Genomic DNA, 27,603 nt, shown 5'->3' on the forward strand with positions numbered 1-27,603 from the left:
TTGCAGAAGTCTGCCAGGGCAGGAGCCAGGGAGTCAATGTGGTTCTTGATGGTTTTGGAGGTACAGGGGTGAACCTGTTTTGACGAGACTTTCATAGATCGGACTTGTCTAGAAACCTTGTTTGGGGAGAACAGGGGAAAGGCAGAGCAGGAGGGAGGAGAGGTGGCTGCAGAGGGGCCAGAGGAAGAGCAGGGGGTGGAGGGAGGAAGGGGAGAGGAGGAAAGAGAGGACAGGATGTCCTGAGTTTTAGAGGTGAAATCAGAAGCCAGTGCTGTGCAGAACGCCTGGGAAGGGACAGGAGAGGTAGAGACTGCGGCAGGATTGGCCAGTTCCTTGCAGATTTGAAAGAGTTCAGCCGAGTTGTTAGAGGCTGCAGAGATGCACGCTTGAATGTGAGCTCTCTTCTTGGAGAGGACAGAGCCGGTATTGCCTTTGGAGCAGGCGGCAGGCCAGTTTGTCAGAGGATGTACATGAAGCACGGCATTGCCTCTCAGCCACCCTGCACTTGCGTTTAAGGGTGACGAGGTCTGAATCGTACCAGGAGTTGCACTTGGCCTTGGGCTTCAGGCGGATCCTCATGACAGGGGTAAGAATATCAAGAGTATCAGATATAGCAGAGTGGAGCATGGAAAGGGCTGTGTCAGGGTGAGAGCCAGCCAAAGAGGGTCGGGGGTGGCGAAGGGGGGTGAGAAAGTGGTGGTGAAAGCCTCAACTGTCAAGTGCTTCATGGGTCGGATGACCGAGAAGGTGGGTGGCAGTGATGGAATTGGCTTGGCCTGAGGGGTAGAGAGGGTGAGCTGCGAGGAAAGGAGAAAGTGATCACTCCAGGAGAGAGGAGCGGTTAGAGGGACAGAAAGGGGAAGGTCTGAGGAATTCAGAACATCCAGAGTGTGCCCTGCAGTGTGCATCAGGCCAGGGGGGAGAATGGAGAGTGAGAGAGAGTCGCAAAGGTCGCAAAAGAATCCAGAGCAAGGACAGGAAGCGTCCAGGTGGATGTATGTATGTATGTATGTTTATTCACTTTTTATGCGCACCAGACCCGTGGGTAGCAGGGCGCAGCAGTAAGAAGATACAAGGCTTACAAAGTTACCTAATAAAAACAGTATACAATGTACAATAAACACATATAGATCTTGCATGGATACAAATATACAAGGTACAATTTACCAGCTATTGCGCTAAGTAATTGCAGCAGGTGGTGGGCGACTACAGCAGGTGGTGGGCGATTAGGGATCAGTAGAGATGAGATGGGAATAGTTTCTTACCTGTAACTCCATTTCTCCAGCATTGGTATCTTTCATGGATTCACATGCTTAGAATATTCCCCGTCGTCAGGCTGGGAATCCCCGGTACATTATATAGACCCTTTCCCATAGGAAAACTTTTTCGACGCTATGCGTCCTATCCACCTCGTTTTGTATCATGCGTGCCCGCGCCGTCAGGACGCCATGATATAAATACAGGACCCGCCCCCGCGCTCCCTCAGATTTCGGCCCCCAAAGTAGTGGGGGAACCGGTTTGCATGCTCAGGGGAGGCAGGCGGGCGCATGTGAATCCATGAAAGATACCAATGCTGGAGAAATGGAGTTACAGGTAAGAAACTATTCCCTTCTCCAGCATTGGATCTTTCATGGATTCACATGCTTAGAATAGATTACATAGCAGTACCATCCCGAAAAGAGGAGGCGTGCATGCAAACTCACATACTTTCCTCACAATGCCCGTTCCCTATGGTCGTGTACCCATCAGCAATAGTTAACATAGAGAACGAACAATATTCAATCATAATTGCAACAAGATCTAACCCCTCAACCGGGGAGTACCTTATTGGAATAGGTGTCGAAGCACCGCCTGTCCCATCCGAGTATCTTCGGCATGTTGTTGTGGCAGGCAGTAATGGCGGGTAAAAGTGTGTGTAGCCGCCCAGGTAGCCGCCATGCAGATGTCCCCCAGAGGGACTCCAGACCACAGCGCCGTCGACGATGCCGCCGCTCTAGTTGAATGAGCTCTTGGGCGTCGCAGAAGAGGCTTCCCAGCCTTGGAATGGCAGTACGAAATGGTAGACGATACCCATCTTGACAGTCCTTGCTTTGAAATAGCTTTGCCTTTAGCACCCAAACCATAGGCCACGAACAATTGTCTCGTTTTCCTGAAAGGTTGCGTGCGATGCAGATAAAACTTGAGAGCCCTTTTCACGTCTAATGTGTGTAACGTGCGCTCCGCTCCCGAGCATGGCTCTGGAAAAAACGTAGGTAAGACAATAGAGGAATGTTTATGGAACACTGAAGGAGCTTTCGGTATGAACTGTGGGTTAGTGGCAAGGACCACCGTGTTCTTGAAAAATCTTAAGTATGGTGGGTCTACCATTAGAGCTTGGATTTCCGAAATACGTCGGGCTGAAGTGATGGCCACCAGGAAGGCCAATTTCCACGACAAAAACTTTAGAGACGATGATGACATTGGTTCAAAAGGAGGTTTCATAAGAGACGCTAACACCAGATTGAGGCTCCACACCGGAGGAAATCTCTTCTCGGGAGGGAAACTCCTAAACAGACCTTTAAGGAAGTGCTTAATCAGGCGGTCGCTGAATAATGGCGCGGAATGTCGTTGACGTGTAAACCTGGAGATGGCGGCCAGGTGTACTTTTATCGACGACACCGATAAGCCCTTTTGAGCTAAGAACAGCAAGTATGGAAGGAGCTGTTCCGGCGTAATCGACTGCGGAACCAAACCTGGGTGATCCCCACACCACTGACAGAAACTCCTCCATTTGTACGAGTATGAAGTGTTTGTGGAAGGTGCTCTTGCCGCTTGCAGAATACGCCGACACTCCTCCGGAATCGTTAGCTGACCAAATTCGGCGAAGTCAGGAGCCAGGCCGTCAACTTGAGGCTGTCCGGGTCGTGATGCCAAACAGTACCCTCCTGTCGAGACAGAAGGTGGGGGATCTTCCTGAACCTCATTGGCTCCGCCGCCGCCATGTGCAGCAGGTCTGAAAACCACACCTGTCTGGCCCAATACGGGGCCACCAGAATCACCCGACATGGGTACTTGAGGATCCATTGCAACGTCCTCCGGATAAGAGGAAATGGAGGAAATGCGTACAGAAATTTGTTCGTCCATGGGAAGGAGGACGCATCCCCCAGTGAGCCCTGCTGAGGCCATCTGCTTGCATACTGCGGGCATTTCCTGTTGTCCTTCGTCGCAAACAGATTGATGGAAGGATGTCCCCACTTCTTGAATACATGTTGTAGTTGCTGGTCGTTCAGCACCCATTCGTGAACCTCGTTCATTTCCCTGCTGAGGGCATCGGCCTCCACATTTCTCACGCCTGGCAGGTGGAACGCCAAGATTAGCATGTTGTGTTGCAGGGCCCAATGCCAGATTTTCTGTGCCTCCATCGACAGGGACCTGGAACGTGTTCCTCCTTGTTTCCGTAGGTAAAACATTGTAGTCGTGTTGTCCGTCATGACACGCACCACGGAGTCTCTCAATTGAGGAAGAAAAGATTTTAGAGCCCACCGCACTGCTCTCAGTTCTAGCAGGTTGATATGCAGGGAGGACTCTTGTAACGACCACCGGCCTTGTACCTGTAACGTGTCCAGATGAGCTCCCCATCCGCTCAGCGATGCATCCGTCACCACCGTCTTCTGGAACTCCGGTTCTACCAGAGGCATTCCTTTCGTTAGATGAGTAGAAGCTCTCCACCAACAGAGTGCTTGTACCAGTTGTTTGTCGATGACCAGTCTGTCGGACCAGCGACCTTGGCTCTGCGCCCAACGGTCCGCTAGAAATTCCTGGCAAGGCCTCATAAACAGACGGCAGTTGTTTATCAACGGAATGCAGGATGACATGGTCCCTACCAGGGACATGTATTTGCGCACCGACACCCTGGTACCGCATCTCCATTCCGACGCCTTGCTTTGTAGCTTCTGTATCCTTTCGCTGGATGGTCTTACAAGGCTTGTGTGCGTATGAAACTCCGCTCCTAGAAAGACCAAGGTCCTCGAAGGCTCTACGGAGGACTTGCTGAAGTTTATCGCGAAGCCCAGTTCCTGTAAGAGGGACATCGTGGCCCACAGACTGTTTCGTGTTTGTTCCATGGACGAACCTCTGACCAGCCAGTCGTCTAGATAGGGATAGACATGGTGACCGTCCTTCCTTAAATGGGCCGCTATAGGGGCCAAACACTTGGTGAACGTCCTGGGGGAGGACTTCAGGCCGAACGGGAGGACCATGAACTGAAAATGCTTTCGCCCGACGACGAACCTTAAATATCTCCTGTGTCGTGGACGTATTGGGATATGAAAAGATGCGTCCTGAAGGTCTAGCGACGACATATAATCCATGGGTTGCACTGACCTGATAACCTCCTGGAGCTTTAGCATTTTGAATTTTGAGCTCTTTAGCCATTTGTTGAGTACCCTCAGGTCGAGAATGGGCCTCCATTTTCCATTTGGCTTGTTTTTGAATTGCAGCGCATGACCCATGCGAATCGTGTCCAGAAACCATCGATCTGTGGTGATGCATTTCCATTGGTCGATATGATGAGAGACTCGACCCCCCAGGACGTTCCGAAGGCCGTCATTGGTTGCTGGTTTGCTTGTCCTTTGTCGACGAGGGACCCGAGCAGCGTCTTCTGGAGGCCTGATGATCTCTGCCTCTACGTGCCGACTGGGATGCACGTCTGTAACCTTGTGAGGAGTATGAGGGCCTGTTAAATCCACGGTCCCTAGAGGCTCCAAAGCGGGAGTTTCCGGAAGCACCCCTGAAGGGGCGAAAAGAGCGAAAACTTCTACCTGTCTGGAGGGCGCCGAGAGACCTAGCGGTATCCGTGTCTTCTTTCATCCCCTTCAAGGCTTCATCTACCTTGTCTCCAAACAGATGTTCTCCTTCGCATGGCATGTCTAGGACTTTGTACTGGACTTCAGGTCTGAAAGTAGTACATTTGAGCCACGCTTGTCGACGCAGTACTACGCCATGATTGATTTGTTTGAAACCAGCCTCTGCTAGGTCCACCGCAATATTAATTGCGTGGTTCGAGGCCTCCTCACCATCTCGTACTAGCAACATGGCTGCTTTTCGATGTTCTTCCGGCAAATGTTCTAGGATAGGGGCTATTTTATGCCACATCTCCCTATCGTATCGTGATACAATCGCCAAGGAGTTGGCTGCTCTTACCGTCGTGGCGCCGACTGAGAGCACCTTTTTCCCAAAGGCGTCCTGCCTCCTGGCCTCGCTTTCTGGTGGGGTTGAACATTTTTGCTGTACTCTGGCCTTCCTAGCCACTGCTGCCGATACCACAGAGTCTGACAGAGGCTGTGATGTTAGACATTTTGGAGTGGACTCCGGAGCTTTAAACTTTTTCTCAGTACGCCCCTTAATAGCCGGTTCTGAGAACGGATGACGCATCGTCTTGAGGCCTTCTTGCCACACATGGTCCAGGATTGGGATGGCAAATACCGATTTCCTCCTTTGACCCATGTGATCAAAAAGAAAACAGTCTTTCTTTTGCTCCTCAGGAATTAAGCCGAACTCGGAACACGCTTTTCCCATCATTGCATGGAAGGCTCCCACATCATCCGGAGGAGATGGTTGTGCCTGGCTCCTCATAGACTCTACCTCTACATTCGAATTCCATGTTGGGTCTCTCGACGGCGACAGGGAAATGTCCGACCCTGAGTCACCTCGTATAGAATCGGACTCCGATAGCTCACCCTCCTGCGCTCGAGGACGATCCTTCACCGCCTGGGAGGCCGACGGGCTTCTGGTCGTCGAACGAGCTGCTTGAGCTTGCTCGTCGACAGAAGGTGCAGAAAATATCAACGATGAAGTGCCAGGTTGAGGGATCTGCGTATCCAGACGCTGCAGGAGCTTCTGAAGTGTATTAAGCACATCCAGAGACACAACCGTCTGGGGGGTCAGCAACGTCGAGGATAGAGGGGCCACACCCCCACTCGCACTCATCGTCGACGTATTGGAAGGCCGTAAGCCCAAGTCCGACGGCTGCATAACCATGCCACATTCTCCGTCCGCCGACGACACCGACAAGGCCGTGTCTGGCTGCAGTAGGACCTCGGGGGGCCGGGTCATAGACCTCTGGCTGCCAGGCCATAGATTGAGTCACCGTCGACGAAGGAATCCCCACCGCTGCTGCCTGAATAGTAATAGGCATCGTCAGCGACACCGGGGTCGACGAGCAAGTAGCCGGCACCGAGCCTTTAGACTTCGTAGCTGATTTCGTTGCCGACTTCCCTGCTGAAGAGTCTCGACTCACGGAAGACCTAGGACGGTCCCCTGAGGAGGATTTTGATGCCGCTTGCCTCTCCGTCTTAGAGGATGAGGAGGAGGAGGCCTTTTTGTGTGATGAGGAAGACCCAGCATGCTTCTCCGTAGGCTTGTCCGCAGGGCGTTTTTCGACAGGCCGTACCTTCTTCGAGGGAGGTTCCGACTTGCTCCTGGAGGCCGTGGAGCCAACTTCTGATGCCGGATAGGCACCCGCTCCGTCGTTAAGCCAGTCGACCAACCTTCTTTTTTGGTCTTTAAGGGGTTTTTGGGAGAAACCCTGGCATATCTCACATGTATCCGCCGTGTGGTGCGGGTGGAGACAGTAGATACAATCCATGTGGGCATCACCTTCATAGACTTTTTTGAGTCCACATGTCGCACAAGGACGAAATAAAGCTTTTCCGGACATATTATTTCCAGAATATAACGTCGCCGAAGCGAAATACAACCTAATTATGACTAGCAGTAACCACGAGGATCCCACTACTTTGAAAGACGGTTGAAATCTGAGGGAGCGCGGGGGCGGGTCCTGTATTTATATCATGGCGTCCTGACGGCGCGGGCACGCATGATACAAAACGAGGTGGATAGGACGCATAGCGTCGAAAAAGTTTTCCTATGGGAAAGGGTCTATATAATGTACCAGGGATTCCCAGCCTGACGACGGGGAATATTCTAAGCATGTGAATCCATGAAAGATCCAATGCTGGAGAAGTTGAATTACATTTTTTCAGAAGTGTGTAGGTAGGGCTGGTCTACTCTCAGGTCTTGTGGCAGTAGGTTCCAGATTTTGGCAGCCTTTACTAGGAAGCTATTTCCACCAATTGAGGACAGTCTGTATCTAGGTATTGCCTGCTCTAGTAGGTCTGAGGGAAATTTTCCTGTTAAGTTTATCCATCAGGTAACTAGGGGCAGAGTTGTTGAGAGCTTTGTTGTCTCCAAGAAAAAGGAGTTGAGTGGTCGAGACCAGGAGTGAAGATGTGAGACCCGCCCACTCAGAGAGGGAGGAGATCTGACCAGGTGGTCGATAGATAGCCACAGTAAGGTAATGGCTAGGAGAGAGAGAGCCTGCAGATGAGGCAGTCAAAAGAGGAGTAGGCCTGCGTAGGAATGACAGAGGCAGGGATCCACTCGGGGAAGGTCAGGGCTAGACCCCCTCCGGAACGGTTGGACCTAGGCATGGAGAGGATCTTGTAGCTGTCAGGGAGGAGAGTGTCAAAGCTTGTGACAGAGCTGACAGTGAACCATGTTTCAGTGAGACCAAGGGCATCGAGGTCAAGTTCCTCAAGAAGGTGGCAGATGTCGGAAGAGTGTTAAGAGTGGCAATATGGAGATGGTTGCCGTCCTTGAAAGACATCCGGGGAGGGGTACGAATCAGAGGTAGCTCCTGCAGAGGTGTAGAAGCAGCCTGGGGGGGGGGGGGGCAGAAAGGGAAGGAGGAGGGGGCAATGTAGCCAAGAGGCAGCAGGGGGAGGCAAGGAAGCCGTGGAGAGGGGGACAGCAGGGGAAGAAAGGAAGTTGATGAGGCGCGGGAAGCATCCATCAAAGAGTGGGGCCTTGAACCAAGACACTACCATTCACATAAACATTAATGATGATCTTATAGGAGTTGGAAGGAGGCCAGGAGGGCCTCCCACCGGGTGCCACCATTAATGAGGGAGGAAGAGAACCATGTGTAGGGTCCATAGGTCTGGCGAGGGAAAGACTAAAGAGGATGTCAGTGAAAGTTTGCCTGGAGGAGGCACTCGTATAGGTGTCGGCGATAGGGAGGCCTTTAATTATGTTTAATTATGTTTAATAATGTTTAAAAATGTTTATATGTGAAGTGTATAAGGTTTTAATTAACCAATTTGCACTATAAATACATTTAAAAAAGGGTATCTACTTAATTGAAACTGAAGGAGTGTGTTTTTGAAGTGTATTTTATTGTTGCATATTGCTCTTTCTAAAGAAGGCTTATTTTAAAACGGACTGTTAAATAATTGTTTTAATAAGAAACCTTAAGTAGAAGTGTTATTTGAATACCTGTCAATGTGAATCTCTGGTACAACCCTATAGCTCACATTGGACCCTCTTGCGAGAAGTCTGGCTGCTCGGTCCCCCTACCAACTTGTGTAGTAAAGACATCTACCAAAGGTTGGGTTGCCTGTTGCCTATTGCCAAAAGGACAAGACTGGTGTAGTCTCCCACGGTGGGGTTACTACATACAATCTTGCTTAACAGCCTCAGTCGTGGGGACAAGATGGAGGAGTTCTGGAGGACTACTGCGGCAGCAATTCGGAGGTTGGCGGCAGCTTCGGTCTCTTTTCAGATCAACAGCACTTTGTGGTTTCAGCCCTCGGTAAACAGCATCACTGCGTATCTTGGACACCGATTGGGCTTCCTTCACTCCTTGAGTCCTGCACTTTGGTGAGGCGTCTCGAGCTCTGGTCGTCCTGCTTCTCGGGGGTCCTTAGGAGACTCTTGGAGCTTCTGGCCAAATTGCAGATGTTGCACTCGACTACGGATTTCTCACCCGCTGGCACTCGGTTCCTGCAGCAGCAAAGAAGTACAGCCAGTCGGGGAAGATGGTCCAGTGTAGTTCGTCTCAGGGGTTAGTTGGTCCCACTAACCCAAGGGAAGAAGTCGTCCCTTCCGGAGCTTCTCCTTTCAATAAGAAAAATAATCTTTAGCAGGTCTTCACCGGGCATTTCAATGGTCCAGGAGGGTGCAGCGAGCTTTGTTCACGGTTTCTTCGTCGGGCGTTCTTCCCAGTCGTCGACTCTGCCTCTAGTCTCAATAAGCAGGTTTCTCCTATTCATGCACAGCCTAGGCTGTCACCCAAACAGTAGGGTGACTGTCCTGAAATGCCAGCCAGCCAGCCAGGACTGGGTGCATTCAGGCATTCCTAAAGACTAAAGGATGGGAGTTTCGGGAACCTCCCTCCCTTTCTGCCCTTCCAGACACACTGGAGCCAGAGGAGGGTTTCAGTACTGAAGCCCACCAAAGGCAAAACAAACAAAGGGCTAAAACCTGGTTTTGCGCGCCGAGTAAAACCCAAGAAAGACCTCACAAACAAGAAATGGCAAAAAAGAAGACTGGGCCCTTTTGACAGCGGTAACCCATGGGTGCTCTACTGCAGCTGAGGATTCAGCCTGCTTTAGAAAAAGCACAAGAATAGGAAAATTAAACCACTGCCACCAGCCAATTAAAGTAGTGAGGGTAACATACGTTTCTTTTGCATGAGAATGTAGGATAAGGGGCTACTAGGTAACCCTCCAGCACTCCACATAAGGTAGTGTGTGCTGGACCTACAAAGAGAAAGGTAAGTAAAGTCAAATTCACTTTACTATTCTTGAGAACTGTAGTTCACCCAAGAGAAGGTACTTCAACCTTAAGAGAAATCTAAAAGGATTTCTCTGTGACACTGCACTGAAGGCGCTGTGTGTCACCACACACAAAGCAGATGCCTATGGAGTTTGTCAGACTCCAAAAAACAGTGAAAACACAAAAATCCAAATCAGGTAAAAACACATGAGTGAGTGAGAAAAAGGTCCTGCTCACTCATGAGTTAAGATTAAAAAGTCCTAAGTCCAGCAAAAGAGCTGGGGGCCTCTAAGCTGGGAGGGCTTTTGCACATAAATGAAGAGTTTCCCCAACATCTAGCTTGCACATGCTTGATTGCCACTAACATGGAAAGCCATACGGACGAATATGGAAGCTATAGACGCACTGCGGTTAATGGAAAGAGGGAGAGAGACTTCGAACACATGGAAGGGCTAACAAGATTGCTGCAGCCAGAGGCTGGCAGGTGCGATGCACCCAAGCCAAGGACGAAGGGGCGATGGAAAGTTCCCGGTTACTAAGACGATAAGCCACCTGCCAACAATTCAGGCTAAAATCCTCCTCATTCTAAGCAGGAGCACTTAATTACATGCTCTTAGCACATGTGACCTAGCAGAGGAAGACAATACCCATTTAATGAAGGTAGACTGAGAGAAGCTGTTCCCATCGGAACAGGTGGAAAGATACAAGTGTTGCTCCTGAACCAACAACTGAATGCACTCTCCCAGGCTTAAGAGATGAGAGATGGCAACATTAGGGAACACACAGCGCCTCCATGTTCATTCTCATTGCCTTGAGAAGGTACACTGAGCCTTGTAACCAGGGCTAGGAGGATACATTCTGCCAATTCCAGAGTCACCTTTCACGTGAAGATCTAGTATGTTGCAGGAGCCAATGGTCTCCCTATGGTCATGCAACTTTGTATTTTGTAGAATGTATTGTTGGTCCCAGGAGGAGCCACGAGATATGGCAACCCAGTAGTAGAACTAGCAGTGGAGTAACTTTGCTGAAAATGTTGGGGGGGAACATGGCATCTGAAGAAAAGGTGCCCCAGTCAAATGAATGGCGACAAAATGGTGTGCCATGAAAGTTGGGTGGGACAAAGACCCACATCCCCTCCCTAAAATTACGCCCATGAGAACTAGCCCTTACAGAATATGTATAAAGTTCACCAGGCCTCATCTCGTCATTTGAGGGAGAGATCTCCGACCTCTTGAATAATAATACCAAAACAGGATCACAAATGATCATGCTTGGGGATTTAAACTTGGGTCTCGGCGATCCCAATGACGCTAATGCGTTATCCCTGGAAAATACTATCTCTCAACTAGGGTTCAAGCACAGGATCACAGCCCCAACACATAACAAAGGCAGAACCTTGGATTGGTTAGCGGATCACAACTGCTCCACATCCATCCTTAATGAACCAACTGCCTGGTCAGACCACCACGTCATCACCTTCTCCATCCAAGGGAAGGTGCAGCCGAACACCTTACCGGCTACCATCCCACAAACCCTCGCCTGAAATAACCGCAATATCACCTTCCAAAGCCTTTGCCCCCCTAATCCACAACATCCTTGCCCCGGCAAATTACTCCAACCTAGATGTGGATAAACCTGCCGACCTCTAACAAAACACTTGAATCAGCAGTTGATATCGCTCCCATCAAACTTAATAAAGCCAAACCGGCAGCCCACCTGAACAAATGGCTCACTTCTGAGCTTAAAATCCTTAGGCGTTCCTAAGGATTTTAAGCTCTGGAGTGAACGAGCGGCGCAAGCCACCTGGAGAAAAGCGCCTAACACGCCAACAAATCACTACTCTCAGTAGCGGCCACCACTTAAAAAACTTCTGTCCTCAGGGCCAAAAAAAAGACCTATGACAACAGAATTGACAATGCCAAATCAAAAACAAAAGAGCTCTTAATTATCCTCAGGGAACTAGAGTCCCCCTCCACACCTACAGAAACCTGTGTGAAAGATGCAGACTGGTGTGAGAGAATACAAAAAGCTCTGGCAGAAAAAAATTGCCATGCTACAATCCAAAATCGAACGGAAAAAGACTAGCCTAGCCAAAAAAGCAAACTCCCTACTATCCTCCCCCCCCTAAAACTCTCGCCCCTGTCACAACGAAAGAAGTGGAAAGCATCATCAAAAGCCTGAAGCCTTGCAGATGCCAAGGGTACTCCTGCCCAGCCTCCATCATTCAGGAAGGCTCCAACGATTTGGCCCCCTTCATAACAGCCCTAATCAACGCTTCTTTCATAACGAGTTCAGTTCCCAGCAGCCTCAAGGAGGCGTGGGTCATGCCCCTCCTAAAAAAAAAAAAAAAACCCTTGACCCCAACAACCCCACTCATTTTAGGCCAATCACCACTGTCCCCTACATCCTAAAGATCTTAGAGCGGCTTACCTGCAAATCCCAGAAGCACCTGGAAGAGAACAACCTTTTGGGCCCCAGACTATCTGGTTTCAGGCCAAGGCATGGAACTGAGACAGCACTTCTGGACTTAAAAATCCAGATGGACGAGGCGAAGGACAAGGGCAATCTAGCCATTCTCCTGCTGCTTGACCTCTCGGCAGCCTTCGACCTCGTTGACCACCCGATCCTCACGGAACATCTGACGGCTTCAGCTGCATTCTCCAGCCAGGCGACCGCCTGGGTCCAATCCTTCCTCGCCAACTGAACCACCCCGGTCTTTTCACTGGGTGCTTCACCCCACCCCATCCTTTGTGGCGTCCTTCAAGGGTCATGCGTCTCGCCGACCTTCTACAAGATCTTCACAAAGCTATTGTTCAACCGCCTAGATAACCTCGGTGTGTCATATACAAACTATGCTGACAATACCCAGGTTCTCATCACCCCATCAGGTTGCTATGAAAAGGACTCAACACGGATTAACAACCTCTACCTGGAGATCCAAGCTTGGATGGCAGAACATGGCTTATGCCTCAACGAGAAAACTGAGCTCCTTCTCGTCTGCTAAACAAACTGGACCCGTTAGGCTTCTATTACCATAGATGGTAACCTAATCACAGTAGCCAAAGAAATAAAAACCCTTGGGGTTTATTTGGATTCCCCACACTCGCTCAAAAAACAAGTAAACGCCACAGCCTCCTCCACGTCTTGCAGAAATAAGCTCAACGCCTTCAAAGCCTTCCTCTCGCCTTCCAGCTGCATTACCCTAGCCAGAGCGCTAGTGCTCTCAAAAATCGACTACTGCAACATGCTCTTCCGAACGCAACTTCAACAAATTGCAAGTGTTGCAGAATAATGCCCTCAGAGCCGCTCCGAGTATCCCGTGGCACTCCCACATCTCCAGTTTCAGACAAGATGCCCACTGGCTCCCAGTACGAGACAGAATCACCCTTAGATCACTAGTCATCGTCCACAAATGCCTCTCTAATGACGCCCCCAAGTACCTGGCAGACAAGTTTAACCAACACATATTAGCCAAACCAACTAGAATGATGTATTCTCACTGTCTATCCATCCCTAAATTCTCCCTAAAAAAATGCAGGCGGCTCCAGCTTCCCAGTCCTAGCTGCCAAACATTGGAATGCTATACCTGTGAACCTTAGAGCAGAACCATCCTTTTGGACCTTCAGGGCAAAAACGAAGTCCTGACTTGCCAACAAGAACTCTCCCTTTGTCTGACATACTAACCTTTTGTCTCGCCACTGTATTTCTGCTGATGCCCGCCCATTGACCACCATGTAACCCGGTCATGTGCACTTATTCTTATTATTTTGTATTACTATTATGTTGTAACCTGCTCTAAGTCTCTGGCGCCCAGTTACCTCACGTATCGACGTGCGGTAAAAATAAACAATCAAACCTAAACTGACCAATCTGAACACCCGATAGGCTCCAGGATGGAACTTGATTTTGTGACCTCACTTCGAGAGTTTGTTTTTCTTGTGTGATCCCTGTCATTTGTTTGATAATAAATACAGTAAACTTTGCCCTAGGGCCGAGTCTTCTGTTCTTGCGGCTGGGAGTTTTTAATTGGCCCGAGTGTCTCTTTGATGGTAATTGGGGTGACTGCTATAGAACCTCTGCCCCTCCAACATACCTTGACCACTCTCCATGCTACCTTGATTGCTTTGGCGGAACTACCAGTTTTCCCCCTGTTCAGTAGAACTAGAGTGACCTCCTAAACTCTTGTCTACCAGGCCAGAGTTTAGATATCCGTCTTAACAATTGATATGAAGTATTGTGTGATCATACTACATACGAATTTCATTTTTACAGTGTGTTCTAAAGGCCTAAATATATAACTGCATTTTTACAACTGACTGTCTAAGCTGAATTATTGTGAATTGTCCTGTGTGGACTCATTGTGGGCCCCTGAAACTGCTCACACTCTCCAGAGACTAATCATGGACTGCTCTCCATTGCTACTTTGATTGGGATTTGGCTAAACTTTGAGCTCCCTGTTCACCATCACCACAATGGCATCCTAAAATCTGTCCACTAGGCCTGATTCTAGAAATCCATCTTACTATGTTATGTGGAACCCAAGTTACTTGTACAACCTTCTAGTTATTATGTTTGTAATTTTATAATGTCTGTTTTTCAGTATACCGGTGTAGTGTATTTTCTGGGGTAACTGGTGGGATAATGGTTTTCACTGCCAGCCTACATCCTCCCTTGAATTAAGCCTGTTTGCTCTGCCATAGCTACCCTTTAGAGAGTTTAGTCTGTCTTTTGGTTGGAAACCCTGCATTGACATAAGATTGTTTTACCTTCTTCATTAGAGAGCTGTAGAACAATCTCCCCACCATCCAATGATCTCTGTTGCCCCATGCACAGTTCTGAATAAGTGTGCCATAGTTAATATTGTGTGCATCCTCGAATGCGCCTTGCATGCACTGCCCTTTAGACTAGCTGAGAATATATATTGCATGCAGCACCTGTGGTGGTATGATCATGTGGAGTGCCCCAGTAACTCGCCCTCTCTTCTCTCTTAAGGATCATGTACAGGGAACTGAAGGATTCTGACAAGGAAAGGGAGAGCGAGCGGATGGTGAGTACCAACTTGGCAGGTCTCTACTGCCCATCCATCTCTTTAAGGGAAGAGTCAGTAATGCTGGTAAATGTCATGACCACCGCCTTTCCAGATATCACTAACCTTTGCCCTATTGAAGTACAAATGAGCGAAGTGAAACAACTGTGCACCTTGCATGCCCCTCCTCAGCCCCTTCACTGATAATGCATGTGATCATGTGAGACTTTACAACCAGGAAAGACCAACATTTGGTTCTTCCTGTTGTAGGGTTGCTGGTCTCTTGAGCATGTGGGACAGTACCTTGGCACTGATGAATTACCAAAGAATGACTTGATAACCTACCTGCAGAAGAATGCAGACCCCGCCTTCCTGCGCCACTGGAAATTAACCGGCACTAATAAAAGTATTAGGAAAAACAGGAATTGTTCCCAGCTGATAGCCGCATACAAGGTATAGACCTGTGTTGAGCATTCCTTTGGGTTGAGGGTGAAAGGGAGGGGTTGAGGTTTCTTTTCCCTTCTCTTTTCTTTGCCAACAGTTTTAATTTTTTGGGAGGAGAAGGGCTGGAGGGTCACCTGGGGAGTGTGGAAAGAGGAACTGGCAATGGCTGTTTAATCGATGCCAAAAAAAGAAAACTGTGAATGTCTCGGCTTAAGCTGTATTAATGTGCTGTGTTTCGCATGTGTTAATAACCCTGCTCTTTTTATTGTTTGAGCTTTTATGGAAGCGTGGTAGTCCTGCATTATCGTTTTTGTTTTGTGTGATCTCGGATGAAAGCAGGTCATGGTTTCATGCCTTTCAAACACATGGTGGGCAGTTTTACCATGTGTTCTTTCCAAAAGAGTAACTTTGCACTGCTTTCCATAGGATTTCTGCCAACGGGCCTCTAAGTCTGGAGTTGGCCCAGGCTCCCTTGCCACACTGCAAACCTGCGATATACTGAGCCAGGCGCGGGAGCAGGCCCAGGCTAAAGCAGGCAGTGGTCAGAGCTCCTGTGGAGTGGAGGATGTCCTGCAGCTGCTGCGTATTTTGTACATTGTTGCAAGTGACCCTTACTCAACCAGGACTGCACAAGAAGGTATGTTGCTTACTGGCAGATTCTGCATGGTTGGGAAAGTATAGCGGCCTCATGCTGCACTTGCAGCTCCTTGGTCTTATGCAGCGTTGTCGCTGACTTTGTTTGAGCATGATTTGACTGTGTGTTGATCGGGCAGTCTAAATTGGCCCGAGACAGAGGGTGGATTTCATTAAGATTGAAAAAGCCATGGCTCCTTAGGTGTCAGAAAGAGAAACTTATAAATCAGTCTTTGCATATTTTGGACACATTCTCTGGCACTCTGTTGCTTGTGGATTTCCCAGTCTTTGAATGTTACCTTTAGGACTCGGAAGCATCAAAATGCATTATCAAAAATGACCATTTTAAAACTACATTCAAGTAACAGCCACCACTCTCATTTGGGCCTTTTATGCTATAACCAATAGTTGGATGGGCTTTAAGCCCTTGCCCCAGTGGTCATATTCGAATCTTGGAGTACTTGGTGCATTTTTGCAGCATGACACTATGCATAGTTGCAGGGGCACAATTCCATTTTGCGTTCTCCTGTTGGTTTTCCTGGCTCTGACCTGATTATTCTGGTTAGAGGAATTTTCTACTGACCCCTCACCCCAAGCCACTGCACCCTTAAGGATGTGCTGTCCTATGGTATCCCACACTGTTCTACCTTTTAAGTTAGATTGTTTCACATTACTCAAGAGGGTCTGGAAAAACGTCCCTAATTGTCGTCCAGCAGGCAAGAAATCTAAAATGCTGACATAAGGCAGTGGATTAGCAATATTTTCTGCTAGGTAAGAATGATTTTGGGGATGCTGCTGTCTCTTTTTAGGGGTCCCTACCTTTCTGTTTTTTCTTATTTATTTTATGATTTGGTCTTTGGTGGCCCACAGTGCTCCTAGGACATGGGTGCTTTTTCATCACCACATTTTTGCCCAAGTGGGGTCATCTCACCCGCCATTGGTTTCGTGGAGTAAGGCTGGTTCCAGCTGCCATTTAGTTTTGACCTGAACAGGGGTGCAATCCAATTTACAGCATTAGTACCCCAACGTATGTTTTTTGTAGCCATTTGTCACGATAATCCTATCCTGCATTCCAGATCCTTTGCATCTGGTAGTTGGTAGTAAAGGTTGTGCAGGCCGCCATATCCACGAGTGTCATGAAAAAGTGAAAGTAGTAAATTGATAGTGTCAGTAGCGAGCATCAATAGTATTCGAGGAATAGAAGTAAACGCGACTGTCAGGGAGAATTGTCATTTTCTGTGCTAATTCCTTTCTACCTTAGAGACCCCCAGCTCTTTTGCTACACTTTAGGACTTTACTTTTTTAACCTGGAGTGAGACCTTTTTTTCACCCTGTCATGTATTTCTGATCTGATTTGGACTCTGTTTCTTTTGGTTTTGGAGTCTGACAAACTCCATAGGCATCACCTTTTGTATGGTGACACACACCACCTTCAGTGCAGTGTCACAGATAAGTCCTTTGGATTTCTCTTAAAGTTTAAATACCTTTTCATGGGTGAACTACAGTTCCCAAGAATACGAAGGTGAAATTGATCTTACTTTTTCTCTTTTGTAGGTCCAGCACACACCATCCTATGTGGAGTGCTGGAGGGTAACTTAGTAGCTTCTTATCCTACTTTCTCATGTAACCTTTGTTTGTTATCCTCACCACTTTAAATGGCTGGTGGCAGTGGTTTAAATTTTACTACCAGTGCTTTTTTTACCGAAGGCTGAACCCTCAGCTGTAGTACAGCACCCATGGGTGTCTACTTTGTCAAAATGGGCTGGCTTCTCTTTTTGCCATTTTCTGTTTGGGAGGTCCTTTTTGGCTTTTACTGTGTGTGTTGAGACAGGTTTGAGCTGTGTGTGTGTTTTGCACTTGGCAAGCTTCAGCCCTGAAGCCCACCCCTGGCTCCAGTGTGTCTGGAAGGACAGGATATAAGGGAGGGTCCCGAAAATCCCGTCCTTTGTCTCTAGGTGTGCCTGATCGAAACCAGTCATGATTGGCCAGCTGGTTGTCCTGAAAAGACAGCCAGCCTGCTGTGTGATTGACAGTATAGGCTGTGCATGCATGGGAAAACTTGCTTAAAAGGTGAGGGTTTGGGACTAGTCAGTCGACCACTGAAGAAACATCCGATGAAGAAATGGTGAAGAGAAGCTAGCTGCAACCTCCTCGACCTTGAATTGCCTGGTGAAGCCCTGCTGCTGTGCTGACCTCCTTTTTCACCTCAACAGAGAAGCTCCGGACGGAACGACTTCTCCCCTTGGGTTAGGGGGACCAGCTCACCTTGAGACAAACTCCCCTTTCGTGCAATCCCCGACTTGCTCTGCCTCTCCGTTGCTGCTGAAGCTCAATTCCAGGTAGAGTGTCCATAACCGAGTGCTACGTTGCCGTGCAATGAATCCGGCTAAAAGCTCCAGGAGCCTCCCAAGGACACTCCAAAAGCAGGAAACCCTGATCCAGAGTCCCCTCAGCTGAGCACAGGACCGAGAGAGCACAGAAAGTTCATCCAGGGATATTTGATCTGCATCAGTGCTGTTTGAGAGGCACTGAAACCGCAAAGTTCCACTGAATCGAAAAGACCCCGTAGCTGCCGAAGTCCTTCCCGAGTACTGCCGCAGGAGCCCTCCAGACGTCCTCCCTCTTGTCCCCACGACTGAGTCTCATGAAACAAGGTCTGCATCGCTGTAGTAAGACGGAATCCAGCTGGACCACGTTTCTTCCGAGTTGATTTCAACTCCCCTTGCACAGGCCTAACAGCTTGTGTCTTCATTGATTTTATGAACTATCTGACATTGTGAAAAACTTTATCCAAGAAGTGCATCAGAACTATAGACTTTGTCCGATTGACTTTGGCTGTCCTGGCTCCCTAAAGGCACTCTTCTGAATCCATTGACTTTGGCATTGCTTATACCTCAATAGGTTGTAGTTTGTTGAATACTGTTACTGCTGGGTGGGAAAGGCTTACCTAGATTTTATTGGAGGATTCAGTTGTCCTCACATTATAAGAAACTTCTAACCTTCCTATTCTTTTCTTAACCCTTCCTTCCTGAAACTCAGAATCTGAAAAGTACATTGGTGGGATATATTAATGCAATACTATCCTTGTTATTGAAGTCACTTCAGGGTGTAGGAGAAATGTATTAGCATCTCCAAAGAGTATTCACCAGCTTTCTTGATTTTGAAAAGTAATTCAAAGGTTTGCTTGACAGTTACAAAGAATTGCCTTTTTAAAGATTGCTTTATTAAAACTGATAGTAAATAAATGATTATTTAGAACTGAATCCTTGAGTGGAAGCGTTACTTGTATTGACGGATTTCATTTGTACAGCTCACATTTACCACTTTTGAGATAGCCCTGGTGCTCAGTCACACTATCAACTTGTGTAGTACAGACCTATACCAAAAGGTGGGTTACCTAATACCAAGCAGAAACGTCTTGTGTATTCTCACCCAGTGTGACTGCACCAATTCTTACCTAACAGTTTTCCTAAAGTCTACCTGTGCTTAGACTTTATAAACCCATCCCCTATGCCCCCCTTGGTATGCAGGTCCCAACTTCTAGTGTACGTCTGTACTACTCAAGGTTCTGGTAGTATGGCAGAGCAGCCAGGCTTACCTTAGAAGGGAGTTGTGATCTTCAGGTAAGTGCGCTTGCATACGCCATTCCGTCAAGGTGGCACATAAAGGCACCTTAACGACCCACCCCCCATCGGAATATACACTCAGAAATAGTAGGCTGGGCTAGAGAACACAAAAGATTAGCCCCTCATGCCTCCCTGACACCACTGAGATCAGAAAATCCAGTCTCGGCCTCAGATCTTACCCCACACTTACAGGATCAGTTCAGTAAAACCTGCCACAGGAGGCAGATCGAACAGCAGCAAACCACCACAAGGTGTCTCTCCCAAGAACTTTAGCCGCATCCATCACCCCTTGGACCTGCCAAGGGCCTTGTCTCAGACCTTGCCCCAACTCCCCTCCTCAGCCTTCAGACCCACCCCCACATGCCCCCACCACCTGTAAACATTATAATAAGGATGCTACTCGGCCAAAGGAACCCCACACTAGCCCACCCTGCTCTACCCACTCAGTAGCTGGTCCCCCTTCAAGGCAGCCCTCATTAATGCTATATTACGGAAACTAGGTTACACTAAGCCTCCGGTCCAACCTTATCCCTAGCTATACCATCCTGAGAAGCGACAGGCCAGATGCCAGAGGAGTGTGAGGGAGGAGGAGGCGGTTGCCCTTATCTTTATAGACACCATACCCATAAGAGCCAGTACTACGCCTATGGCGGACAACTACGAGTTGCTCGGCAGTCAAACTCACGTCTTCGCCGATCGACTCCCTCGATATCCACATCATCTATCACCCAACCGACCCTACAGGATCTTTTGAAGACCTCCTCTAATCAATAGGAAGCAACATCAAACACACTACCAGATCGATAATACTAGAGGATTTTAACCTTGGACTCAACGATCCGATGGACCATAATGCCACATCCCTTGCAAACACCCTTTCTGACCTTTATACACTGTGCCAGGGCCCCAACGCACAACAAAGGCAGGACTATGGATTGGGTAGCTCACGTTTAAACTCGGATGAACATCTCTGCCAACACCCTGTGCTCCTGTTCGGATCACCACATCCTCTCCTTCACTTTTCTGCCTACTAAGTCTCCCCTGTACGCACCTCAGGCCCCTCACCAAGTGTGGACACAGTGCCCGAAAGATCTCTAAAGAAACCACAATCTCCCCCTACCTCACACCCCTCCGCCAGGAGCACATAGTCTCCACAGACCCTAAGATACTAGCGGACATCTATACCGACAAGTTAGGCAAGATTGTATGCAGTACCCTGTGGGAGACTGCACCACCTTGACCCCTTGGCAATAGTTAAACCAACCTTTTGGTATAAGCATTTAATACACAAGTTGGTAGTGACTGAGTTGCCAGTCTTATCTCTAGAGGGGTCAAATGTGAGCTGTAGGGTTATTATACAGAGATTCACAGTGCCAAGTATCCAAATAAACACGTACACTCAAGGTTACTTGATTAAACAATTATTTATTAATTTGCCCGTCAGTTGAATAAGCCTTCTTTAGAAGGGAGCAATATATAAGTAACACAAAAATGCACTTCAAGATACACACTCTGTTGCTTTAAATCAGTAAATACCCATTTGGGATAGCACCCAGATTCTTCCCACACCCTGAGGTGACTTAAATAACTAGGACACTGTGTCACAGGTACATTTAGAGCAATACTGAGGTTTGTGTCTGTTAGGCAACGTTTATATGCAGTACCCTCTGGGACCACTACACACAACTAGGGCTACAGGTGTAAGCAAAACCAACCTTTATTATAAGTCTGTACCACACAGTTTTTGGTAGCGAGCTGAGCAGCCAGGCTTTACTCCTACGTCCCATCCCCTTTCCTCCATACTTATGGGACATCTCTCCATCCTGTGGGACGGGACCGGAGCACTTTGTAAAAAGCATCCAAAATTTTGCAAAAATGTGTCCTTCCTCTCTTTCTTGGGTGGGTCCCGGCACGTGGCTGTAACCCCGCCCACCTTGGCTCCGCCCCGCGCATCGCCCATCAGTCCTTTTCTCCGCTCGTTCGGGACTGGACGCACTTGCATCCGTGGAAGATTTTCTACCTTCTTTTCCCTATCTGGCTCTCGCTAGCGATCGTGTACTAGTCTGTCGTTCAAACTAGACTTTCCAGATTGTTCATAGTGTCACTGATGCTTCGTGAGGGCGGATCCCCATCCTCTTTGTTTAGAGTGTTTGGGTCCGGATCACCGTTGCGACTCCTGTTTTGACTGTGACTCCCTTTCGGTCCGGGCTCTTCAGTGTCGGTTGGAGCGGTGGGAGGAGGTGTTCCGACGAACTACTCCTTCACATTTTCAAGCATTCATCGACGAAAAGAAGAGGCGCCTGATGAGTTCTTTACTTTTCAGAGCACCCCGGCCGGGAGACAACTTTCCGGGTTCCTCCCGGGCCGGGAGGGGCATTGAACGCTCTGTCACTGGGGTTCGCCCTGAGGTAACTGTTGGGCCTAATAATTATACCAAGAGTTTTCTCTGAGGGTCTCCGTAAGGGGCCTGTGGATACCGGAGTACATTGCGAGGCCCCTCCTGTGGGGGCTGCTTGTAGGCCCACTTCTACTGAGTCGTGTGGTACCGGAGCTTGCTCTGAGGCCCCTCTGTCGGCTTCCCTCAAAAATAAGACTGGGCTTCGCCCCGAGGCCTCGGCGGGGCTTGGTATTACCGAAAGGATGTTCGAGGCCTGCGCCAGTAAGGCTGTTAACGGACTTGGGTCCGAGGTCCCTCGCACAGAGGCTAAAGTTACCAACATTTCTGAGAGGCCTGGCAAGGCCTTATCAGTGAAGGTTGTTTCTCGCCGTTCCTGCTCTTGTGGCGACGCCAGATCTGTTAAGGGGGCAAAGAAGGAAAGTTCTCCAGCATGGGGTCTGGCATGGATTCACATGCTCATGAATATTCCCCGTCGTCAGGCTGGGAATCCTCGGTAAAGAAAAAACCAGTATCAGTTTCGTTTCTGATCTGTCTTTCGTAGTAATAACCAATCACTGGTCTCTGCGTCATACTGACCACAGCCAATGACTGCCCTCTACCTAAGCACCGCCTCTGGCAGCCATCTTCAGATTTTTACCGCACGTTCATGTGTTGGGATCCTCGTGCTATTGCTCTCGAGCGTTAGTGCTATTTTTTCGCGCTTTTTCACAAAAACTTCGATTCTTTCGGTCAAAAGAGCCTCAAGCTCCACCGATCCTACATCCGATCAACGGGGACCCGTGTCGGATTCATCTGTGCCCCTCAAGGGTGAAGATTTCGTCGAGCTACACTTCGGAGGACTCCAGAAGCTTCTCAGGCCCGGTCTCGGAGATGGCCCAGGAGAAGGGAAGCTCGACGCCCGGAAAGCTGTTCAGGGCCTGCCCTGGATGCCAGCTGCAGAACGTCTTCAAGGAGGACGAACACTCTTTCTGCCTTTACTGCCTTCATGGGGACAAGACGCACGTGGAGAAGGACTGTGCGTTTTGCGGCAACATGTCGGAACGGACCATGAAGGACCGCCATCAACGTCTCGCCAGCTGGCTGGAGGGTAAGAGCCCGTCTGGCGAGAAGAAGAAGAAATCTGAGCGGTCTTCTAAGACCTTTGAGGGCGCCCCGGCGACGGGGGCCCAACATAAGGCCAAGCACCGCGAGTCCGCTGGCACCGGGAGCGCCGAACGGTCGGGCTCTACGGGCGCCAGGCAGGGCGCACCCTCCCCGGCACCATCAACCACGAGCCAACGCTCTGGGTCGGGTAAGAGGAAGGCCGAGCACCCGGCGAAGCTCCTGGAGAGACCCCGGTCGAGCTCTAAGGCAGAGGAGGAGCGTGGCAGTGCCCCCTCCCTCAAGGATAAGGCGGTGAGCGCACCTAAGGTGGTGAAGGCCTTGATCCATTCGACCAAGCCCTCTATCGAAACGGTCGCGGCGGCCCTGGCCCAGCCTGTGGAGGCTGCACCAGTGGTGGCGGCCTCGGGGCCCAGAATCTCCCTGCCTCCTCGGAGGGAGTCTTCTTTCGTGCCCATCGATAGGACCCCCGTGAAACCCTCCGTGGGGAAGAAGGGGGGGCAGGGCGTCGTCGTAGATTCGGCCTCAACCTCAGAAGAGGAACTGATCGAGGTCTTAAGCCACGGCCTAGGCGTGGAACAAGACCAGCCCGTCGGAATGGGCCCCGACGCAGGTGACGACGACGACATCGTCGAGGATACCGACGGGGCCCCTGCTCGCCCGTCGGATTCCCCTCTGCCAGCGCCGCAAGACAACTCAGCGGCCATTTTGTTGGCTATACAGTCCTTATGCTCCGAGATAAGGACGAGACTACCGTTACCGACGGAGGAACCTCTCCCGTCGGGGGATCCAGAACCGGGACCTTCTGGTGTTCCCCCTACCAAGAAAAGAAGGATCCATCCACCGCCTCCTTTTCAACCGTCGCGCCCCGTCCAGCCCTCCTCCCCGTCCACCCGAGGGGATGATACGGGGACTGACACGGCAGCGACGGGTACGGACGACGAGGCATACGACGAGGATTTTCCGTCGTCGCCTCCCACCAGGGCTTCTCCGCCCGACGAGATTGGATCGTTCCACTCAATGATCGCCAGGGCATCCGAGCTTTTCCAACTCTGCCCTGAGGAGAAGAAAAAGGAAGGCTTCCTTTACCAACGGCGCGAGGCCAAGAGGAAGACGGTCCTCGCAGTGCCTCTGTTGGACGACATTTGGGATGAGGGCCTTTCCCTCCTCAAGAACCCTTCCACGACGCCAGCGAAAAGAGACCGGTACGAGAAAAAGTACCGGGTCCCGGACTCGGCCCCCCTATGCCTCCGGGCGCAGCCTACCCCGGACTCCGTCGTCTCCGCGGCAGCCAGGAAGAAAGCGGGGGGGGGTGCGGCCTCCACGTCGACTTCCCCGCCGGACGGCGAGGGAAAGAAATTGGATGCCATGGGACGCAGAGTCATCTCGTCGGCGGCGACGACGATTAAAGCGGCCAACGCCTTGGCTATCGTGGCCCGCTACGACAGGGAACTCTGGTACAAGATAGCTCCCCTGCTGGATTTTCTGCCGGACGACAAGAGGGCGGAGGCCCTTGAGATCCTGCAGGAAGGTGAGGTGGCCTCGGACCACGCCATCACCGTGGCGACGGACATCGCCGACACTGGGTTCCGCCAGATGGGCAACGGCGTTTGCCTTCGACGTCGCGGATGGCTCAAGGCTACGGACTTTCGGCAGGACGTCCAGACCAGGGTCCTGGACATGCCCTTCGACGGGAACAACCTGTTTGGGAAGACAGTGGACGATTCCCTTCAGGCCATCAAGGCGGATACTGAGACGGCCCGGGCCCTTGGAGTACTGCAGCAACGGCGGACGCCCTTTCGGAGCGGCGGAGGCAAGGGCGCCTCCAAAGGTTCCGGCGGCGGTTTCGCTTCCTACCGTCAAGCGGCCCGCTCGTCGTCGCAAGAGGCCTACAGAGGACGAGGCAAGTCTGGCGGACCCCGCCGTCGTCGCCAAGGAGGCCAAGGCGGCAAGGCCGCGTCCAAGCAGGATTGAACCGGCCGTGGGGTCGGGCCCCCACCGAAGCACCCCGGTGGGAGGCCGGCTGGCGGGCTTCGTCAGCGTGTGGGAGTCCATCTCCACCGACCGTTGGGTGCTGGACGCCCTGGCCCGGGGCCACGCGCTCGAGTTTCAAAGAAGGTGCCCGCGCGTCCCCCCCGTGGCCAGGAAAGAACTTCACGTCCCTCAACTTCTCCTGGAGGTAAAGGCGATGCTCAGAAAGGGCGCCATCGAACTCGTCCCAAAGAGGCTTCGGGGCTCCGGAGTCTACTCGCGTTACTTCCTCGTGAAGAAGAAGACGGGAGGATGGCGCCCCATCCTGGACCTGCGACGCCTGAACAAGTTCATCAAGGCGCAGAAGTTCCGGATGGTCACCCTCCAGCACGTCCTGGGTCAGCTGGAGGAAGGAGACTTCCTATCGTCGTTGGATTTGGAGGATGCCTACTTCCACATTCCCATCCTAAAGGGGCACCGAAAATTCCTCAGATTCGTGGTCCAAGGGCGTCATTACCAGTTCAAAGCCCTTCCCTTCGGACTACGGTCGGCACCCAGGGTTTTCACCAAGTGCCTCGCACCGGTGGCGGCGCAGCTGCGCCGCGAGGGGATTCACGTCTACCCCTACCTGGACGACTGGCTCATCCGCGCCAAGACGAGGGAGCTCGCCGTGGTCCACACGGCAAGGACCGTCCAACTCCTCACGGACCTGGGATTCTCCGTGAACTACGCCAAATCCCACCTGGTGCCCGCGCAAGTCGCACTGTTTCTGGGAGCGAGGCTCGACACAGTGTCCCTTCTGGCCTCCCCGTCGGAGGAGAGGACCAGGACCATCTTGGGCAAGGTGCAACGGATGTTGGTGGCCGACGCGGCCAAGGTGAGGTCCATCAAGTCCCTCCTCGGGATGATGTCTTCCTGCATCTACCTCATTCCCATGTGCAGGCTCCGGATGCGCCCGTTGCAAGAGTTCCTGGATGCGCGCTGGATCCAGACGACGGGCAGCTTCGAGGAAAGGATCAAGCTCGACGAGAGTTTCCGACGAGCGATACGGTGGTGGGGCACCCGCGCGCATCTGACGGCGGGCATGGACTTCCAGACCCCAGCCCACCAGGTGACTGTGACCACGGATGCCTCCCTAGAAGGGTGGGGAGCGCACACCGAAAATCTGCACGCAAGGGGACTCTGGCTCCCGACGGAGAAGTCCCTGCATATCAACGTCCTGGAGCTCCGTGCAGTGTTTTGGGCCCTCAGGTCCTTCCTTCCGTCCCTCAAGGGCAAGGTGGTGAGGATCTTCACCGACAACACCACCACCATGTTTTACATCAGGAAACAGGGCGGAACCAGGTCCCCAGCGCTGTCCAAGGAGGCGCAGGACCTGTGGCATTGGGCCGTCGCCCAAGGGATTCTTCTGGTGCCGTTTCATCTGGCAGGGATAAAAAACACCATCGCCGACTCACTCAGCAGGGAGCTGCGCTCGTGCCACGAGTGGGAACTACGGCAGGATCTGGTGGATCGCCTCTTCCGACGGTGGGGCACACCCCAGATCGACCTGTTCGCGACGGCGACGAACACCAAGTGCCGGAGGTTCGCCAGCAGGTTTCCCCAGACGAGGAGCATGGGCGATGCTTTCTCGTTCCCCTGGGAGGGCCTGTTCCTCTACGCGTTCCCTCCCTTGCCTCTGCTAATCCGGCTCGTCAACCAGCTCAAGAGGTCACGGTGCAGGATGATCCTCGTCGCACCTGCGTGGCCGAGGCAGATATGGTTCCCGGACCTTCTGGACTTGTCGGCGTCCCCGCCAATCAAGCTGCCGGCGGACGCGGATCTACTCTCCAGGGAAGGAGGCGCCATCCTCCACCACGACCCGAAGTCGCTGAACTTGCAGGCCTGGCTCCTGCAGCGCTAGAGTTTGGAGGATACGACATACCGGCCGATTGCAGAGAGGTTCTTGCAAAGGCCAGGGCGTCCTCGACTCTTAAATGCTACGGACACAAATGGAAGAGGTTCTCTGTCTGGTGCCACGCACAGAAGATTAACCCTCTACGGATTACGGCTCCCCAAGTGCTGCCGTACCTGCTGACGCTGGCCAAAGCTGGTCTGGCACACGCGTCCATCAAGATTCATCTTGCTGCGATCTCCCGATACACCAGAACCACGGGCCGGACGTCCTTGTGGTCTCATCGTCTGGTGAAAGAGTTCATGAAGGGACTGTTCAGATCGTTCCCGCCGGTGAAGGCTCCGGCCCCGGCGTGGGAGCTCAACGTGGTGCTGACCAAACTCATGGGACCTCCGTTCGAGCCTCTGCACTCGGCCCCGTTGAAGTTTCTTTCGTGGAAAACAGCTTTTCTCGTGGCCATCACCTCCGCACGACGAGTGGGAGAGATCCAGGCCCTTTCCTGCAAGGCCCCGTACTTGACTTTCCACGACACGAGGGTAGTGCTCAGGACGCACCCCTCCTTCATGCCCAAGGTACCGTCGGACTTTCATCTCAACGAACCCTTGGTGTTACCTGTGTTCTTCCCGTCGCCTTCGTCGCCGGCTGAGAGGACTTTGCACTCGCTGGATGTAGCTAGAGCGCTGAAGTTCTACGTGGACCGCACGAAAGGTTTTCGGAAGACGTCACAACTCTTTGTGAACTTTGGACCTGTCAATCAGGGGAAGGCTCTCTCGAAGGCTTCCATCTCCAGATGGCTCTCCGGCTGTATCATGTACTGTCACCGGTTGGCAAACCGACCGCTGCCTGGCCGTCCGAGAGCCCATTCCACCAGAGCGATCGCAGCTACCACGGCGTTCCTATCTGGTGTGCCCCTGCT

General features: G+C 51.0%; 1 protein-coding gene across 7 annotated transcripts in view; it reads left to right on the forward strand.

The window, feature by feature from the left end:
- The window catches only part of HECTD1 (HECT domain E3 ubiquitin protein ligase 1), a 1,011,111-nt gene that overhangs the window by 747,063 nt on the left and 236,445 nt on the right, over positions 1–27,603 (forward strand). For 6 of the 7 annotated variants that reach the window (XM_069638480.1, XM_069638479.1, XM_069638478.1 and 3 more), the window contains 3 exons: positions 14,587–14,641; positions 14,891–15,073; positions 15,491–15,701. In XM_069638480.1, coding sequence (XP_069494581.1) covers positions 14,587–14,641; positions 14,891–15,073; positions 15,491–15,701 — 449 coding nt within the window. The remainder of the gene's footprint in view (positions 1–14,586; positions 14,642–14,890; positions 15,074–15,490; positions 15,702–27,603) is intronic. The other variant, XM_069638483.1, reaches the window with a different exon arrangement.

Source organism: Ambystoma mexicanum, chromosome 14 (assembly GCF_040938575.1).
Source record: "Ambystoma mexicanum isolate Mex_15411 chromosome 14, UKY_AmexF1_1, whole genome shotgun sequence".
In the NCBI taxonomy this organism is placed as follows: domain Eukaryota; kingdom Metazoa; phylum Chordata; class Amphibia; order Caudata; family Ambystomatidae; genus Ambystoma; species Ambystoma mexicanum.